This window comes from Ambystoma mexicanum, chromosome 2q, assembly GCF_040938575.1.
Source record: "Ambystoma mexicanum isolate Mex_15411 chromosome 2q, UKY_AmexF1_1, whole genome shotgun sequence".
Classification (NCBI taxonomy): Eukaryota; Metazoa; Chordata; class Amphibia; order Caudata; family Ambystomatidae; genus Ambystoma; species Ambystoma mexicanum.
In genome coordinates, this window is record NC_090924.1 from 408339800 (window position 1) to 408359805 (window position 20006).

Genomic DNA, 20006 nt, shown 5'->3' on the forward strand with positions numbered 1-20006 from the left:
CCACCACATTCGGTAGGCCTGCAATGGCATAGCATCTTGCCTTGGTGGTGAGCACCTGTGCCAAGGTGTCAAGGAGTGCAATGTGCTGTCCAACATGCCACAAGAGTGCGTCCAGCACCTCAACCATCAGTTTTGAGAATGCAGGCTGCGAAATGACATGCAGCTGGTTCACAGTGTGTTGGAATGTGCCCCTGGCAAGGTAGCGCAGGACCAACACCAGTTTTACCAGCGGTGGTATGGCTGTCCTGCTCCCAATGTCTTCCTGGAACATGTTGAGGACATATGCAGTGCTCTCCCTGTCGAGGTGGTACATGGTGAGAATATGCATGTCAGTGAGGGTACATGGTGTGGCCCTCACACGGGGTATGGTTGCATGCCTTGCATGGCCTCTTCTCCTCCAAAACCTCCTCCTCATCCATGGCCTCTTGTACCCTCTGTAGATCCTTCAACCCCTGCAGCACTATGTTGGCCTGGAGCAGCTGCATGTCGATACTGACTGCAATCAGTGGCAGCATGGTGGTGTTGGAAAGTGTGTCTGTTGAACGGGTGGCCTTTTTCAACTCCTCAATGATGCATTGGCTGCAATTGGATGCATTGGGTGCATTTGTATCATTATCCCACACCTGCAGGTATTTACTGGTATTTATCGTCTGCTTTCAGGTGGAGGTTTCGCCTCCTAGCATTTTCCTGTATTACCGGCATATTTTTGCCAGTAATACAGGAAAGTACTGGCTCGGAATGTGCCGTCCTTTCCATTGCGCCGTCAATACCAGCATGGGTTTTGGGTCCATACAGTAGTTTATGCATCCATTTATGGAGGCGTTGTTACCGGTGCTGGTGGATTCTCACCGGTAACAGTGTATCCGGCGACTGTGGTCAGGCACACCATAGTTGGCTGGTCCAGTAAAAGTATTGGTAAAATCTATTTGCACTTTTACTGTATAACGGCCAACTCGTAATGAGGCCCAATGCCTGGTAACAATGGGGTTGATTCCCCACGGGCAGGGCTGCACTTGAATATGGAGTTACGGGTAAGACATGTGCCGGGTTTACGGAATACGGCCGCTGATGCACTTTCACGTTCACAGATTGAGAGGTTCAGACGTGCATGTTCCCAAGTGGACAGGGCAATTACACCATTCGATGAGCAGCTGAGGGCATTGGTGGAGTGGACGAAAGGGTGAAGGAGCTAGCTGAACAGGCACTGGCGGATGGGACAAAGAAGAAAAACAGGAGATGTATAAACTTGCTATGGGAGGTATGTCTGGAGCTGGGGCAGATTATGGACGATAGGGTCAAGCGTTTGGTGGTCTGGGCAAAGGACTATATGAAGTCAAAAACTTGGTTAGCGGAGCACCTGGAGGCCATAGCATTTGAGAATTTGGAGGGTAGAGGAGACCCAACTAAGAGCTTCACAGTCAGGACCGCGCTGCAAGGTTGGAACAGAGGGAGGACACGGATCCCAGATGACAAACTGTCAATAAACTTCAGGGTGCTGAGGCAGCTGGTCAACCAAGTGGGTGGCATTTGCAAGTCGCCCTATGATTGTAGGTTATTCAGGGCAGCCTTCTGTGTAGCTTTTTTGGGGGAATTTAGAAACAGTGAACTGGTTGCCCAGTCCGGGACGGACACCAGTGGCACAGCAATGGCAAGAACAGACATAATGCACAGGACACACATCAGTATTCTCATTGGATGGTCAAAAACGGACCAGGATGGGTGGGACGGGGTTGAAGGGGTTGCCCAATGGGAATAATTTAAGTATCAGCCTCACATCTGTATCGGTACCTGTGGCCAAAGGGTTCCCACTTACAAAGGTTACATCTAATTGTAATCACCTTGGGAGTGAGCCAAAATTACCTCCTTTTACATTGTTGCAGAATACCAGCTTGCACGTCGAGAGGGTGCCTAGGTCTAAACCTGCATGTGTAAATTCAGGAAGAAGCATGGATTATGCCTGTATCACCTCTAATGTGAAGGTCCGTAGGCAAACAACAATCTGAGCTGGGGGGTCACTATACTTGCATAGGGTCCCCAAATTGGTATCAAATGCTCATGAACTGAGGGAAGCATTGGTTAATACATGTATTCATTTGATTCGGGAAATGAGGGGATGCCTTTTGCCACACGAGAACAAATCCTGAGTTGCACTAGGGTCGGCCACCACGGGAGCAAACCCTTGATTCTATCTGAATTGATTTTAGAGACCCATGCACTGCAAGGGGTATATTGAGTTTCCTGGCAAGATATCAGACCCCGGGGAGAACTGCAATTGGACCCAGTGGCAATGGCCTGGTTAATGCCCCCTAGTTAATGAAGCCAGTGCTCTTGGGATCGAACACCATTCCACTTCCGAAAAGACCCATAGTTGATATTCGTTGGCGGAGACCCCATAGAATGTGATCAGTTTGTGCCATTGTGACTCTACCGCTGGCTATGTAGTTATGAATTTGACTTTGTCTTTATAAGCCTAATACTTGGGCCACAGGACTTTTTTTATTTAAATTGATTGAAATGGTCTTTAAACTAGTGTGTTGTTTTATATGTTTTGTGCAAAACTTTTATGGCTCAATGCCAAAATAAAGTTATTGACTGATTGACTGATAACTGCCCATCTTCAGCAAAGGCAAACAGGGGCCTTTAGGGAGGCAAGCTCTACCTGGATGATATGATGCACCAATGGATTCCAGCTCAGCGTAGTTGCTGTGGCAGGGATCGTCAATACGGATCCCCTGTGAGCTAACTCTCGCCAAAATAAAGCATCTGCAGCATGTTGGTCATCCACAAAAATGGTGTGGTTGTGAATTTTTGGGGGATTCAGGTGGGGGGGAGGGGAGGTGGGGTAATGGGTCAGGGGGAGCCCAGAAGGGAGAGGGATAAGGCGGCAAAATGTCACCGGGGTTTTTCTTGTGCCACCAAAAGTGTAGCTCACACCTCTCCCCGCCTCAACCCACACCTTTGCTCTGCTCTGCTGGAGGACTTGTGGATATTGTGTATATTTAACAAGATATTAGTGCTGGCAACAACAGTTCTTGATTTCACTTGAGTAAGACTGTCTGTTACAGGCAGAGGCATCTTCAGAACCTAAGTCATTTACTAATAGAAATACTGCAATCTGGTCTAGGAAACTGGCAACTCCTAGAGCCTCCTAAGGGCATGCAAACAATTACACAGGGACCATCTAATTCAAGGTTTAAAGTGGAAATTGAAGGCTACAATTGTTTATAACATTTCTCAAGTCACGTGAAATAGGACCTGCATTAAGGTTGCTTCTAATTATTTTATGTACTGTATGTATGTACATTTTGTTTATATTTGATATTTACCCATTGGTGCTACGAAGTTGTTGGCATTTCAACTGTTTTAGTATTTTGCTCTTGAGTATTGCTTCTATGTATGGATTTCTCTAATGCCATTGAGATTTTTAGATGTATTTCTAATATTTGCTGTTTTTTGGTAAATTGGTGTTGCTTTTATGGCAGTTTTTACTGTCGAAATAAAGATTGTTACTATTAATAATGTAATGTTATTATTAATAAGTAAATGCCTGTGAGAAACCCCACAAAATGGTGTCATCGTTTCTTTTCTAAAGCTGGTAAACGTTGCTATAGAAACAGGTCGGAATAATGTGAGAGGATCTGCTTAATTGTTTCGGGTCTTTTGGGTCTTCTTGGGGACTAGGATTGCAAGGGAACGTTTTGGCTTCTCTGCATGTAGAATAAGAGGACAAGGGAAAGGAATCGCTGATTAGGATCCAGTAACTTAGTGACGCAGCGCCGAAGAACGGCTTGTTAGAAACTCGCAGAAATATAGATTGGGCAGTCGCGTTTGCCTCCCTAACCTGTATACTCTCCTAACCCTCTAGCCCCACTCTCCATATCTTTCTAGCAGCAGCCTTAATTTTCTAGTCTTCTTTAAACCACATTATCATAGGTATAACTTGATCTCCTTATGTTCTCAGCTAGAATTGCACTGCATGAAAACACAGCATGTTCTGACTTACATAGATAGATGCTGAAAATAGTGGCCTGAATTGCAGAATGACTAGTGTTTCACCACTATGCTCCTAAACATGTATGTTGTATTTGTTGTTCTTATACACTAGGTTGCTACAAAAAAGTACATCTTTGGAAAGAACCAGTGCATTTTTGATGTACCCGGGCCACAAGGGACTGATCAGGACCTGACAAAGAGGTGTCTTCTAAACGTTGACGGCACCTGCAGCTGGAAACCTATGGCATAAATTGGATATTAAATTGTCAAAGTGTATGTGGTAGAAGAGGTCACTCGATTCATTACCCTAGTCATGTATTCTTTTGAAGTGTAATTTCTAGACGATGTAACATAGATGCGTATTGGTGTCAGCTTTTGCTTCGTGTACACACACACACACTTGCATATGTTATGCAATATATGTCAACATATCTAGGTGTTCCATGTATTCTTGTGTGTTCCCCCTTCACATCATTTTCTTAGTCCATCACTCAAAAGCATATCTTCCCATGACTCATGCCTAACTTTACACCCAATCACATACAGTTCTTCCACCGTCCCAATGCATCATAGCGCAAAACAGAAGTAGTAGAGTCTGATGCAAATCTGTGCGCAGCCAATCTCTCTCTTGCAACTCTTGCTGCCACGCTCTTTGCTCTCAGCTGATATCTTAACGTAATGCAGAATAGTGTGGCTAAATCCCGCCAAACACAAGCGGATTAACGATATCTCTCAAATAGCATCCCATTTTTAATGAATCACCTGAACAGCAACTATGACTTTAGACAAAAAGGTTCTATTTGCATATGAAGGACCCATTACATGTCTTAAACTCCTTTCCACTTTCACTGCATTCTGCAATCAGATGCTAGTTTGCGTTTGGTTTTGTTAATGCCCAGTTATTCTTCATGAGCTACTTATGGAAACATTTTCCTGAACGTGTGGAGTGGATTAACCCTTTCACTCCTGCATAGTAGTTCACCTTAGACATCTTGCTGACCCATACTTGCCCTGAGCGCTTTGATCTCATTGTGCTAGCGTAGCCCACTCTTCCAACATATCCAATGCATGCTCCACAGTATTCATGAACACCTTATCATCTTTGTGGGCCCTCTCCCCATGACCAGGTTGATTTGCTCTGCAATTCTTTTCCTTTGATCAATTCCATTCTTAAGTGTCTTCATTCATAGGAAATCTGCAGTCATGTTCTTGTAACCTGGCAGATATTCAGCCTGGAGTTCATCTCCTTGCACTCTGGTTACCCAGCGAGATGTGCCCCAAACTACCCTGTCAGTCTCCTTTTCTAAAAAAAACTAAGGAGAGCCTCATTTACAATACATCGGTACTGCATCTCTGCTCTGCATAACACACTGGAAGCACAGGCAATGGTGACCTTACAGCTATGAGGTAGGTATTTGATTAGTCTACTAAACCTACACATTAAACCCCTCCCTACTTATTTCCATGCCTCTCTCCTCCATTATTGCCTTCATAATTTCCATTTCAGGGCTCACTCACTACCCGACAATTCATGTCCAATTCAGTTGCCCTTTCTCTACTTCTTTTATGTTATGTTATGTTATCATCATGGCACTAGAGCGGGAGAACAGAGCCAATGCTAATGAGGCCACAATCCAAAAGCCTAAACAAAGAGTCGTGTTCAGAGCTTTTCGGAAGCTAGGTGATTAGATATTTTTCTCATTGCGAAAGGCAGCCCATTCCATAGATTAGCCACAACTATGGAAAAGGGTCTGCCGCCTATCCTAGCTGGACACTCTTTAGTCTGAGTGCAGCTTACGCTCCACTTTGAATTGACCAATCTCTCTGCATGAGCAAGATGTCTTGTCAACCAGTCACTGTGTGCTCCCCTCCCCCAATAAACAAGGCTGACACCACACCACCTCCCCCTCAAGTGGGATTCAACTAAAATAAATCATAAACAGAAACAGTTCCACAATGTTTTTCTAATATTATCAACCCTTTCAAAACCAGCACAATGATCTGTGTGCCATAGAGATGTTCACTGACTAACACTCCTCTTCGCTTAAGGCCCCATACTTAACTATTTTCTACCTGTCTGGCTTACTTAAATATTGAATAATAAAGTCCAGATTCAAGATTATGGTTAACCTAGAATAACAAGGATAGGAGCTGTGCCTAATATTCCTATGAAGAGTCCTCATAAAGGTCTTGTTGGCTAGATCATAACAAACTTTAATCATATTTATTTGACCTTCCACTTGCTGTTGGGTTTCCTTTATTGTAATTGGAGTGTTAATATGTCTAATCATGCCACTAAGTGGATATCAAAGTGTTATCATCTCTTGAATGAATCAATTAATAGAAATAATTTGTTGATGTTACTCAGACTTCATTTCCTCTTGTTCTCCACTTGTCCAGACTCGTTTGTTACATCTCCCAAGCATGACATAACTTGTATTGTGGAAAACTGTTTAAGGGTCTTGGTGGTTGCATTTGTCATCCTCCTTTCCACATTATGAAGACAAAATAATAAAGATTACTCCAAAAATGAATTTTCTTTATCGCATAATTTTAATGGTAACCTTTTATTATTGATTTTGCAATTGTATTGTTACAAGACTCATTTGAGTTTAAAGTGCTCCATCAAATGATAAAATCTGCTTTCATCAATCCTCTATATTTGTTTTAAGGAGATTTCAAATGAAGATCCTGACTTTCTAAGTCCCCTGAAAAGTAGTATTTGTTTTTTCTATGTAGCATATGGAATCAATTGTTTAGTCATTGTTAAAAATAATCCCATCTCTAACAAAGCATTTTTGGTTAAAGTATAGACTTCTATGTTCTTTGAGAATTAGGGAAGGCCAATGGTTGACATTATTTATACTTAAATTGAGCAACATGCATTTTGAGAAGCCTCTGACCAGTGTGGAGGCTTCATACCATCCATAGTTTGAGGGTGTTGGCCAACCTGACTAAATAGTGTGCGTTAGTCTTACTAGATTTCGAAGTACAAAGAGCAAGTAAAAAGTTTAGAGAAACTATGAACATGAATGTGCCCCGGTGACTCAATGAACCCAAAAGCAAATAGGGCATTTGTTGTGGCTGAAAATGTGGTCTTCTTGAAAAGTGTAAAAAAACCTTCAATTTTTATGAACATCTTCACTCTGACAAAAAGTGAATCATAGTGTTAAAACAGTTTGCTAAAACTAAATTCCCCTGGAGGTGTACTTAAAAGACAGAGAAAGCCAACTTACATTTATGTTGGCATTTAATTGTTGCCTGTCTGATCCGTTAGTTGCATTGTAGCCGCCTCAAAGAATTGGAGGGCACATTTATTTATTTAGCTTGATCTATTGAACTGCACTTTCAACAAAGCGCTGGACAAATAAAATACACAAATAGACTGGAGGCAGTCAACTCTCCGGAGGATTGGGAGAAGTGAAGATAAGTTTTATGAAAAGAAGCAAAAGTAGAGTGGAATGAAAAGAAAAGATAATTACAGAGCTTAGAAGAAAGGAGAAACATCAGAAACAGGGTGGATGAGGGACAGGTAAAAAGTAAATAGATGAGGACAAAAGAGTCTGAGGGTGTAAACCAAGGTAAGAGAGATAGCGGGAGGTAAGGCATGGATACACTTGCAAACATTACAGAGGTTATGAAACTGCTCAAGGGCAGGGAAAGTAAGCCATCAATGAGAAACTCAGGAGGATAGCTCAGGGGCAACGTGCTCGCCTTGGAAGCAAGACAACGTAGAGCTACACAGGTTCCATCCCTGGGTCCACGCTTAGAAGCCTCTGGGTATCAAGCACGTTATAATTTACCAATTACAATTGCAATTACAAAATTACAATTACAATTACAACTAGGGTAGACAAAGATGGGCAAAAAGTGCGTGAGCAGAAATAGAAGATTAATAGCAGAATTACAGACACAGTTAAACAGAGTGAGAGAATAGACCAGGAAGGCCAAAAAGAAGTGAGAACAGTAGTCGCATCAGAAAACAAATAACCGTGAGAACAAGCATCTTGGTGGTATAGAAGGTAAACATCAGACAAATCTTGCAGATGTTGTACAGTTAAAAGTGGCAGGACTGAGCAAGGAAATTTAAGAGGAGAAAGAAAGTAAAGGATCAAAAATTACACCGAAGTATGAGAAGAGGTGGAAACCGAGAGAATGCCAGAAGACAAATGAATAAAGGAAGCAGGGGAACAGCCCTGAGAGGAAGGATCAGAAAAGAAAATAGAAGAATTTCAGTATTGTATGTGTGGGGATGGAGAGAATGAGCATGCAGCGGAATGTAACAGAGGAAAGACCGTCAGAAATACAAGTATGAAGTTGAGCAGTGAAGGAACTTTTTTGCCAACCTAAAAAAGTGTCTCCAAAACGGTTGATTTGTCGCATGCACCAAAACAAAATGATCACTCATTTTCCATTTTCTTTAGATCTGCAGATAAAAAAAACAAATCGTTTTTCATGTTAAATTACATTGGCGTTTTTTTCAATTGACTCAACGCATGGTGGGAAGAACCTGGCAGCCCTTCGAATGGATGGGCGTCTCGATTAATCAAAAAATAAAGACTTATCCTAAACAAGGAGGTCATGGTGTTTCACAGGGAAATCTGTTAAGGGGCTCTGTCTCTTTAAGAGGGGGACAGAGACCACATGGGCAATGATGTGGAAGGGGGAAGGGAGTAACGATAGGAACTCATTAAGTAGTGTATGTTTGAATAAAGAAGCCGTGCAATCCTCTCCTGTGTTGCATTCCCATTTACTAGGCCATCTGGCCCAACAACTGGCAACGAGGCGGTCTCCTGTGACCCAGAGTCCTCCTTCCTAGCTAGCGGGGGATCCCACCACGCCAAGTACAGCTTCCAGCATTCCATTCCGGTGCGCATCCAGCACACGTCCAGTCCTAGGTGCCGGCGACCCAGCCGAGCCCCAAGCTACCCGATATCGGGCTTTCACGGAATGAGCACCTCAGACGCTCCATGCGGTATGTGCTGCACACAGACCAGAGCAACATGCCGCGCGGCATTCTGCCATCGGCCATCGTCCTCTCCACATTCAGGAGCAGGAAACCTCACGCAGCACCATCAGGTGAGTGACTCCTCCTCCCCCACGGCTGGCATTCCCACCAACGCTACACAGCGCCTCCTCTGCATGCTGAACAACCACTGGGCACTCAGCAATCTCCTCACATCCTCACACAGGCCGCTCCAGCCCGATTTGCCTAGAAGGCCCTCTCTGGTCCATGCCACAAGCAATCACGCCACAGCCAAGGCAGGGATTGCAAGCTTTCCCCCACAACTGACTCTAAAGCTACATGTGGGCCACCCTACCAGCGCACGCCACCCTGTCAAAACACTGAGAGGGGGAGCAGATACCAAGCCCAAGAAGCCATACATCGGGTGTAGTGCGCTACCCACAGAGCCCATATTCACCAGGGGCAACTCTGCCACAGACCTTCACAGAAAGTCAGCCCATTGAGCCGACCTACCTACCAACCACAAAAGGGACTCACACCTAACGGCACACTAATACCTCAACTGCCACAATGAGTGACCCTGCGCCACAGACACAACCCCCTCCTACCAGATCTACAGCTACTGCATGACACATGCCGCCCCCTTCACCATGACCCCACACGCGGTGAAAGGCCTGATATGGGTCGAATGGCTAGATGACAACTTCATAAAAGCAGCAGGTGAGGAGAAATCACCAAATCTACAAAACATGTTTGTCAACATGGTCAGCAGCGAGGTCAAGACACTCATCAAGATTATTCCACCAGAAGAACAACTGAATTTCACCTACCTGATAACTGTCCTGAATAAGAAACTCATGATTGAGCCCAATAGCGACTACAAGCTTTAAATGTTTAATCAATGCACCCAAGGGGGAAGAAATGGTCGTTGAATTCATCACCCACCTGAGAGTCAAAAGCGCACACTGTCAATTTCAAGTCTTTTCACTGGACTGTTCCAGACTTTGTCTTTGGGGCAAATTCCAGATTTGGCTGTATTTTAGCACCGTGGTATTTTGGCAATAAATTGGCCTTAGCTCATTTGGTGGTAATTCAGTATTATCCTATTTTGGATGACGATCTTATTCTGGTGGTAATTTGGGGATAGCCTACTTTGGTGGTCATTTTTAGTGGGATCTTATTTTGGTGGTATAGTGGTAATTTTTAGTGGCATCTTATTTTCTACCAGCCTGCCCCATAATAAGACAAACTTTCCCTCTTTGAAATTATGATAGACCTTCGGCTGACAATAAACACACCCTGGATTTAGCACACTTTTAGGGAACCTAGTAAGATTATACAGAATGGAACTTATTGCATGTAGCTCATGTTACTGATTTATTTACATCAGTAACCTACGTGCCTTAGAGGGCACCAATGTTTTACCACCGTGGTGTAAACATAAAAATCTCTCAGTTATTCTTTCCTCTTTGAAACAGTGACCCACAGACGCATGAAAATGAGTCACACAAATAAACAGCCCAGTCTTATATCGGTAATTTCAAATGCTGTTATTATTTACCTTACATCCTGGATTACACAACCAAAAATATTAATATGACATTACATGATATAACCATTACATGCTCTTACCAACAGTGAATACAGCTTCGTGCCTCTAAAAGATAAGAGAAAGAAAACAAACACATCGCAACATGGAAAATATTTTAAAAGTGGTGTGCAGCTCTTTTTACCCAGTGCAGAAATGCAGAGAAAAATACAAATATAACACGTTTTGTTTTCAATCCTAACTCACTACACTGTCTGCCAGTAAATACAATGCATTCCATACATTCTCACACTCCTAATTTAAGACCTAACTCACCAGAGTATGCCAGGTCTGAATCTTGTGCTGTTGGATTTTATCTGTGCGAACCCCAGACAGTTCACGGACACAGCCTTTGGAATTTCATTCACTCTGAAGCCAGGACGACACACGATCTCTCTCCCTCTCTGCCCTGTCTTCAGGCTTTCTTCAAGGTGCAGCCCCCAGAGCACACCATCCCACAGTGTGCTGATAGGAACCGAATCTCTGACTGACTACACCCCCCTTCCCAGCTGCTTAGATTTCCTCTGTCCATCACAAATTAAAGCAGCCTTCCCTGACGTGATTCGAACACCCCCAGACTTTTACCAAGCACATTAAAAGAGGCTTCATGTAACAACTTATTTCCTGCCAGAACAATGGATCTTTAGTTGTACCAAAAAGTCAGCTATTCATCTAGTTTCCTACTGTGCATATTTTCTCTTCTCCACAGAAAAGCGCTAAAACCGAATGCATTTTCATCTGTGTTTACCATTTGCATTGCAATGTTAATTTGGGACAATGAGTTGGTTACGGGGCTTTTGGTTAGTATATTCTGTTATATATAGTTTATCTCCACAATGCAGTTTGTCACAGATAGAAATACCTAATTTGTAAGTATGCACATTGACCCTGTCTTTTTCTGCATTCTGTTTTCTTTTTATGTAAAGCCTAATGTGGCATTTTACCCGCTTTGCTCAAATATTTTTTATAAATGAACCTCCATTTTACTGGCTGCATCTGAGAAAAGTTGTAATTTGCACCCATTTCGAAATGGCTGCTTTTAAACACTGCCAATGAAACACCCATTTTGCTTCCCTTGGAATCTGTACACATGTGCCGTTACCTGCATGAATCAGCACCCAAATACCCCTACATATAACCCCCTTTTTCAAACAAATATGACTGCTAGTAAAGTCATAATTGGACGAAACACATATCAATATTCAAAATGTATGTGCCACAGGATATCTTTCCTTCGCCATCATCATCAGATGAATAATGGTTGAAACAATAACATCTTAACAAAATCAACATATAAATATTGAACAATGAATAACTGTCCAACAGAAAAGCAATAATGAAGCAGAACTCAAATTGGGTATATCAGTCCTCACATGCATGTGCATGCATGATGGAATCACATACGTGCATACTTCCGACTGAAGCGCACATCACCATGTGTCCATATCTGTTCAAACTCCATAATATTTTTGAATTTTCTATGCATTTTATGGAGTAAACAGTTCTCACCAATGTGTATGCACAACAAAATAATAAAATAAATTAATTGAATAAAATAATTAGATAAAATAACAAAATTAATTAAGATTACAATTTCTTCTGTCTCCAGTTCAAGTCTCAATTGATAAAGCACAGCACAATACTATGCCCCACCAGCAACCCTGTGGAATTAAAATCAACTGAATACTGTTCCATTGCTGGCATTCACAATCCTCAGGACCCTAGCTCTGAGAAGTCCTGATCACCATACTTTCATAACAGCATTCTTCCCAGTGGAATCTCTCCGGCCTGGCCCTCATGGACTTTTCTTCACGGAAATTATCCCTTTTGGCATCCCGGGTTGTATATCTTCACCTCCATACTTCTTTCCAGAGGCTTTCCTGGGATCCCTCCCATGGACTCCAATGCTGCGGCCTCCGATTCAGTGGCCTCCATCATCTCCAGGAACCATGAACTGGCCCTGCCAGGATAACATGTTAATTGCATCTAAATTTAATAGAAAAGAAACAGGTTAGGTACATAGCATAGAACCATTGTCTATCCCTTTTTCTCTACTCTGTTTAAAAACAAAAAAAGAATTCAGCCCAAATATCGTACCTTCCACGAATTTGCCACCTTTGGACACCTGCAATTAAGCATATATTATAGAGAAACAAACAACATTTTATACCTTGCCTAATTATACATTACAATAATTCCCATGCAGAGAAATCTTACCACACTGCACTAGAATAGTATATGGCTTTTTCTGATTGTTTTTATTTACTCACCACACCATACTTCTGATCATTCATAGAGTGAAATATACCCCATCTTTTACGTGCCCTTATACATTATGAAACAGTCAACAGTTCTTCAATGCATCCACCAATAATACATTTATTTATCTCTATTCTCTACTGTCAGCTTTATTTTCATTGCAATCAGTAACTTTGGCTGGCGTCCACCCGCTCAAGTCTCTTGATCTCATGTTTTGGGTTGCAGGGCTTAATTTAGTTAACATGGACAAATTGCTCTGTCCTCAATATTTTATACACCACATGAGATATTTTATCTACAATCTCAAATGGCCCTTGCCATGCTGCGAGGAATTTTGAATTTCTATGTCTACACTTTCCAAAATTATAATTATACACATGATCACCTATTCTGTACTCTTTCCCAGATGTCTTTTTATCATAATAGGTCTTTGCACTTTCAGCAGCTCTTTCCAGATTCCGCTGTGCAAACGCAAATGCATGTTGTAAGTGCTTCCACATATTTGTGAACAGTCGATGCACTCACAAGTGTTTGTTCATGTGTCCTGTACAATAAGTGTTGTGGCAGCACCATTTTTCTTTCTGTCAACACTTCATGATGACTGATACCTGTTGCTTTCGCAGGAGTCGATCTAATGGCCATTAACACTAAAGGTAGCCGTAGATCCCAACTAGAACCTGCCTCTGCTACAAACTTCTTTAGTATCTCCACACTAGAGCCATTGCTACATTCAACATTTCCAGAAGAGGCGGGTCGGTAGGAGATGTGCAATTTCCTTTTTACCCCCAATATCTGCCACACCTTGATCATCAAAGTGCTTGTGAAATGACTTCCTCTGTCTGATTCTATCCTTTGGGGGTGACCTGAATCTTGAAAATATGTGACTTACCAACAATGTGGCTGCTGTTTGTGCACTACAGTCTGGTGCAGGAATGCACTCCACCCATTTCGACATTAAACATACCACTGTCAATAAATATCTATTTCCCCTGGCTGATCTCTTTACAGGCACAACATAGTCAATTTGCAAATCTGAACATGGAAGAGTTACACCTCTTTTCATTAATGGAGCCCTATGCATGCTGAAGCAGGTTTAAATTGTGCACATACCAGACATCCTCTAGTGTATAATTCCACATCCTGGGACATATGTGGCCAGTAAGCATAGTCAATCAGTATTTCCAATATTTTTTGAGAACCCCTGTGGCCTGCAGTTATTGCATCATGTACATGGTGTAACATCAGTCCTCTGAATGAAATAGGCATTACCCACTGTATCTGCCCTGTTACAGACTCCCTAATCATCAGACCACCCTGTATTCTAATTCTCTTATTGTTCTTTAACAACACTCTCAGCTCTTCTTTTCCTGTACAATCATTTTCAGTTAAGGAATTCTGATCGGGATCTATTAAGTGATTATAAAGAACACCCAACACTGGATCCTCTTTTTGTGCCTTAACAAGACCCTGATCTGGCATATCATAACTCCATTGCACTACAGGTTGTTCAACTTCTTTTTGAGATTTGGATCGTGTGACAGGATCCACCTGTATTTCACCAATTAGGTGTACAATGGGAAATAATTCCCCCATAACAGCCCAATCTTGGCCAACTGATTAGCTTTATCATGTCCCTCCTTATCCTCTCCTCGTGTCTTTAAATGTCCACACATTTTTCCTCTAGTGTATTGTTAAATTATTCTCCGACACCAACTTGTCTATAGCTTGAATCATTCTCCCATGTTTTAGGGACTTTTTTGTTATATGGGAGCATGCCTCTTGCTTTCCAGCCAGGCAAATATTCTACAAAGCTATTTTGTGCATAATCAGAATCAGTTACCAAAACTATTTCCTTGAAATTGTTATCGACTGCAGTATGAATTGCTTTACAAATGGCAGCTAACTTGGCTACTCTTGGCGCCAATTCTCATCCCCTTGTCAGGAATTCATTCACACTTTCTCCAGACATTTCCTATCCCTGACACCAGTTGTTTATTGCTATCGTTTTCAATATGATAAGCACACCCATCTACATACACAATTGGCAAGTCCTTGCATGTATTTTCATTAAAAGCTTTGTGTGGTGATTGTTCAAACTCCTGCAAACTGGGTTCCACTTCTATCGCATCTGGGACACACACAGCTGCACAGTCAGGTAGATCTGCTATCCCTCGAGCTATCGGGCTCTTTTTGTTCTGTCCACATCTTACTTCTACAGGGAATCCCTGCAATGCTAATGTCCAGGAAGTAATCCTGGACTGTGCTAGGTTACTTGATCTAATCCTTTTACTCTGTAAAAATTGCAAAGGTTGATGATTTGTTTCAATAATCACCTTTTCTCCTTGAATAATGGGATGGAAATATTCTAACGCTCACACAGTGGTCAGAAGGGCCTTTTCACATTCACTGAATTTAGTTTCAACCTGAGAAAACGCCTTGCTTGCATAGGCGATAGTTTTAGGATTCAAATCATGTTTTTCAGATAACACTGCTCAGTGAATCCTATTTCTACAAAGAAATCTTTATTCTTTATGGGATAGGCCAAGCATGGCGCCTTTATGAGACATTCCTTCAATTTAACAACTGCCGCAGTTTGCTATTTTTCTAATTTCAAGAGAACATTCTGCTTCAACAATTTAGTCAAGGGTTGAGTGATTTCAGCGTAATTTTCAATACATTTCCTGTTATATCCTGTCATCCCTAATAGACTTTTTAAACCTTTCATATTTTTAGGATTTTTCAATTTCTGTATCGCCTCCACCTTTTTCTTTTGTGGATTTAACCCTTGTTCAGTTACTTCATGGCCTAAGAAATGTACTCTCTTTTTGCACAATTGGGCTTTCTGCAAAGATACTTTTGTACCCGCCTTTTACAGTTGGCCAAGCACATGTCTAATCTTGTCAAAATTACTTTTTATTCTTTCATTTTTTGCAGTACATCATCTTCATAAACTATGGTACCTCTTTCTGCTGCATCTGGCAGTGCTTTTCTCAGAAATATGCCAAACTCACTCCCACTATTGACATACCCAAATAGCGTTCTGGACAAAGCGTATTGCATTTTATCAAATGAAAATGCGAACAAATTCTGAATGTCTTCTGCCAATGGCACACACCAGTACCCAGAGGTAAGATTTAACGTGGTAAACACCTTTGACCCATGCACCTGAGCAAGACCTTGATCAATGAATGGGAGTGGCCATCTAGACACTGGCACCCTTTTATTTATCTCCCTCAGGTCCGCACATAGACGCCATTGACTATTTGGCTTTAATACACCCAAAATGGGAGTGTTGGAGGTGCTATGAATGGGTCTGATAATTCCTTTGGATTCTAAATTCTTAATTATCTCTGCTAGTGACTCCAAGCATGCCAATGGCAACCGATATTGGCGCACAAATACTGGATTTTTACCACATGCCTCTGGTAATGTGGTAACATGGAAATCAGTTAGGCCGCAACCATATGCTTCCTTGTCAAACACCTCCTTAAATTCCATAAATATTTTCCTCAATTCATTCCTGTCCTCTTCAATATCACAGACATCTGCTAACAGAAGCTGCTCCCCTACCATTTGTGAAAATTCAGGGAAATCCTCCAATGGAGGAACCTCTGTGCTTTCTTCTAACTGTGTGGCTGTATCTCTTTGCAGATTTGCCACTTTTAAATATTTTGGAATATCACCCATCACTTCAATGGGCTGATTTTCTGTTTCATTTTCACCTGAATCAAATAATATGAAATTCTCTTGATGGTAACATACAGTCTCATTGGAATCATAATGATACACAGACTGAATTTTGAACATCCCTTTGGGTTGAGAATCCAGAGACCCTGGCAACACACCCTGTGCATCTTAATACCTCTCAGGGATATTCCCAATCACCATATTGTTGAAATCTGCAGTATAATGTGATTTTTGTATTGCCATTCCTAATGTACAATTCTCCTCTAAATAAACGTCTCGACACCCTTTGTTATTCAGCACGATTTTGAATGGCCCTTCCCCAACATCTACCAATGGGGTATATTCACAGTCCAGCCCTTTCTGTTTCATAGATTCACTTATGCATACTGTAATCGATATTCAATCAACACTACAGCCAAGTCAATGCCTAGTCTGGGATGCTGAGGAAAACCCTTATTAATGTATTTTTATGTCTAGTTCAGTACTCTGGATGACCACCCTTGTATAACACCCCCCTCTTAGAATCCCCCTGACCCCACTGAGCCAAGAAGTAGGTTTGTTTTGCAAATTAAAAGGTTTATTTCAGAATTTAAACTATATATATATATATATATATATATATATCACACTTTATAATAAATTAATATCTGATAGTACACTTAGACATATGATGTTGATCAACAATGGGTAATCTGGCACTAGCACACTTCTTTACAATCAATGAGGAGTTAGTATAGGATGGATAAAGTAGCAAAAATACTTTTATGATTTCAAGGGAAAAGCAATGAGGAATAAAATGCAGTACAGAAATACTTGATATGATTTTAGCAAAAGATAAGATAATCACTTTTTCTCTGGCAATTCACCCCCCTCCCCTATGCAATGTAAGAAATCGAAGGAGATGGAAAGAGGAGCACACAGTTCTCAGGAATGCAATCAAATACAATACGAAAATCAGTTCCCCCCAGCAAGCTTAGAGGAAACAGGTAGGAGTTTGAAACACAGGCCCAAAAGGCTTTTTAAATGTGAAGGCGATGGATGGGAAAATGTGCCAACTGATTTTAATTCCCTCTAGAGATTCAGGTTGAGTGGGAGATGTGTGTTGGTATTATTTCAGGCTCACTTTAGCAATGCTCTATGAGTTATTACCAAGTTGCAAACGGATTTTAACAAAAGAAAGAATGGAGCTGCTATTGTGACAAGTGGAGAAATTGAGCCAAAATCGCAAATCACGGTAAATTACGCGAGTGCGTAAATCGTGATTGCGGTAAAAGTATAACGAGTAGGAAGTCGGTTCTAGGCTTGTTGGAAAGCTTAGATTCTATTCGTTCCTAGCCCAAACGGTTCCAGAGATACGGACGATTAAATAAAGGTAGTTTTTCGGATTTAAAGTAAACTCAAAATGACAGGTGACAGCTTGCAGCTGCAGAATTGACAGTTGACAGTTGTACAGCTTTAAAAATGACAGATGACACGATTTCTAGGAGGCAGTTCTACTTAGTTAAAATAATCTAATCCAAACTATTTTAACCTAAGAGATTGGTTCTGCACAGTTCTGCTAGGTACTCACAATATAAATTTGAACTAGCCCTCGTCACGGATCTGGTCAACACGTCCGGCTGCAGTTCTGTCTGCTCGGCGGGTCAAACAGGCACCGGTTCTGCTCACAGTGATCTGGGTCAGCTCTGCTCTGCTGGTTTAGCCTCTCTGGATTCTGGATGTAACACTGCTTTCTGGGTACTGCTACAGGTTCTTGCAAAAATTCTCGGCAAAACTTCAAACAGCTCGCCCGGCTGTTGAATAGTTTCGTTAGTTTTGAGGCCTGCTGAAGAGGATTCAGCTGGTGGATTCAGGCCTCTCTGCTACAAATTCTGGAGTTAATTTCTGCTACAGGTTCTGGAGATGATGGATTTGAAGTCTGGATCTCTGGATGTGAAGTCGTCGGTCAGCATGCTCCGCAGCAAATGGAATTGAATGTCTCTACCTGTCCCAGCAGTCTCTTTTTATGTGTTTTGAAAATGGGTGTGTGCCTGGGCCTAGCTAAGCCTGCCCCTCTCTACTTGTCATTGGCCAATTCCTCCAATCTCCCTTGATTGGGGGAAGGAAATGTGAGTCAGAGTGATGCTGTAGGTTTTATGGTCAGAGGAACCTCCCCTTGTCAGATTGCACACAAATCTATTTCTGACCCAAATACATATTTATCTATGTACCATTTTTCTAATATTATAGGTCCATTTAACATATTTTCTGTAGCACCAAACCATCCGATCCCTGTCTTTGTACGATGTCGTGTCCACTGATGACAGAATTCTCCCCTTTTCATCCAGATAACGACCTCTGAACCTTTCCAGATTTTACACAAATGTGCACCAGGGATATGGGTTACAGATGATAAAGTGTCAGATTTTTAACATGCATACATTTGGAGTGACAACCTTTTTTCCGCTACTATCTCCAGGAACATACCCCAGGGTCCTAACACCTCTTAAAATGTGCACAGAAAAATCACAAAAATAATGATATTACTTATATAATTCTGACAAGTCCGCACTATGAGTTATCTATCTTTTTAAAATTATGTCTGGTCAAAAAAGGGGTGTGGCTCCCCACATCACAGGGTGGAATAACTGGTTTATCCACTTCCCCCAAGCTCAGCTGGCTTGCAGAGGCACTTCCCCTCCCAGTTTCCCCTAAGAGGAAGCTATTTTACGACACCCCCAATATAACATTTGCCTGAGTCCAGGACAGGCCTTTGTTCAACTCCCTGTAGTCCCCAGCTGCTCCACCCCTAATCTAATCAGAGGGGTGTTAACTCCTTTTGGCCAGGGGCAGAGTGGCTGAGCATCCAGTTTCAACTCCTGTCGGGGGTAGTTATCAGGCAGAATTCAGTTTCATTAAGCCAGGTTTCGGCTAAATGTCACTTTTTGTTCCCAGTTTTCTACATTCAAATCAAACTGACAATTTTTACCTATACATTAAATAATCACTTCCTTCAAGTCATTTCAGAATATAGTTTTACATTGTATCCACCTCTTAGCAAGTCTTTCCTTGGTCTGGTTTTGTTTCATTTGTTCAGTTTTACACAAAAGTCTGGTGGTTTTAAAACGCCGGCTTTCTGATAGTGGTGAGTACTGGTAATGCAACCATTTTTGGGATTAAGAAAATGAATTCCCCACAGTTCTGGGTTGCTTTTGGCAATCAGCATTGCCATTCCCAATGGTTTCAAGCTACTGTGTGTGTAGCCCAATTGTGGTTTTAGGCAGTGCCCTCCTGTGCTCACAACATAGGCTAAAAAGGGTGGCAGCCTATTCTTCATGTTTTCCCTGTGCATTCTCTGGGGAGTTCTGGCCATCATGATGTTTTCCATGCCAGTACTGCACAGTTTTATGGTAGGGCTTGGATGCATGGGTAAAAACATCCCACAAGCACCCCCTCTTGCGATGGCCATTCTGTCCTTTCGCTGATGGAACTCGCAAGATCTGGGATGTTCGCCTCCTCTTCTTCCAATTCCAT

At 41.9% G+C, this 20006-nt stretch overlaps 1 protein-coding gene across 1 annotated transcript in view; it reads left to right on the forward strand.

Moving 5' to 3' along the window:
* Window positions 1-6527, forward strand: part of LOC138569453 (metalloproteinase inhibitor 1-like) — a 385026-nt gene extending 378499 nt beyond the window's left edge. Inside the window, exon 6 of the mRNA XM_069647433.1 lies at window positions 4106-6527. Within this exon, the coding sequence (XP_069503534.1) occupies window positions 4106-4243 (138 nt within the window). The 3' untranslated portion in view covers window positions 4244-6527. The remainder of the gene's footprint in view (window positions 1-4105) is intronic.
* Window positions 6528-20006: the final 13479 nt, after the last annotated feature.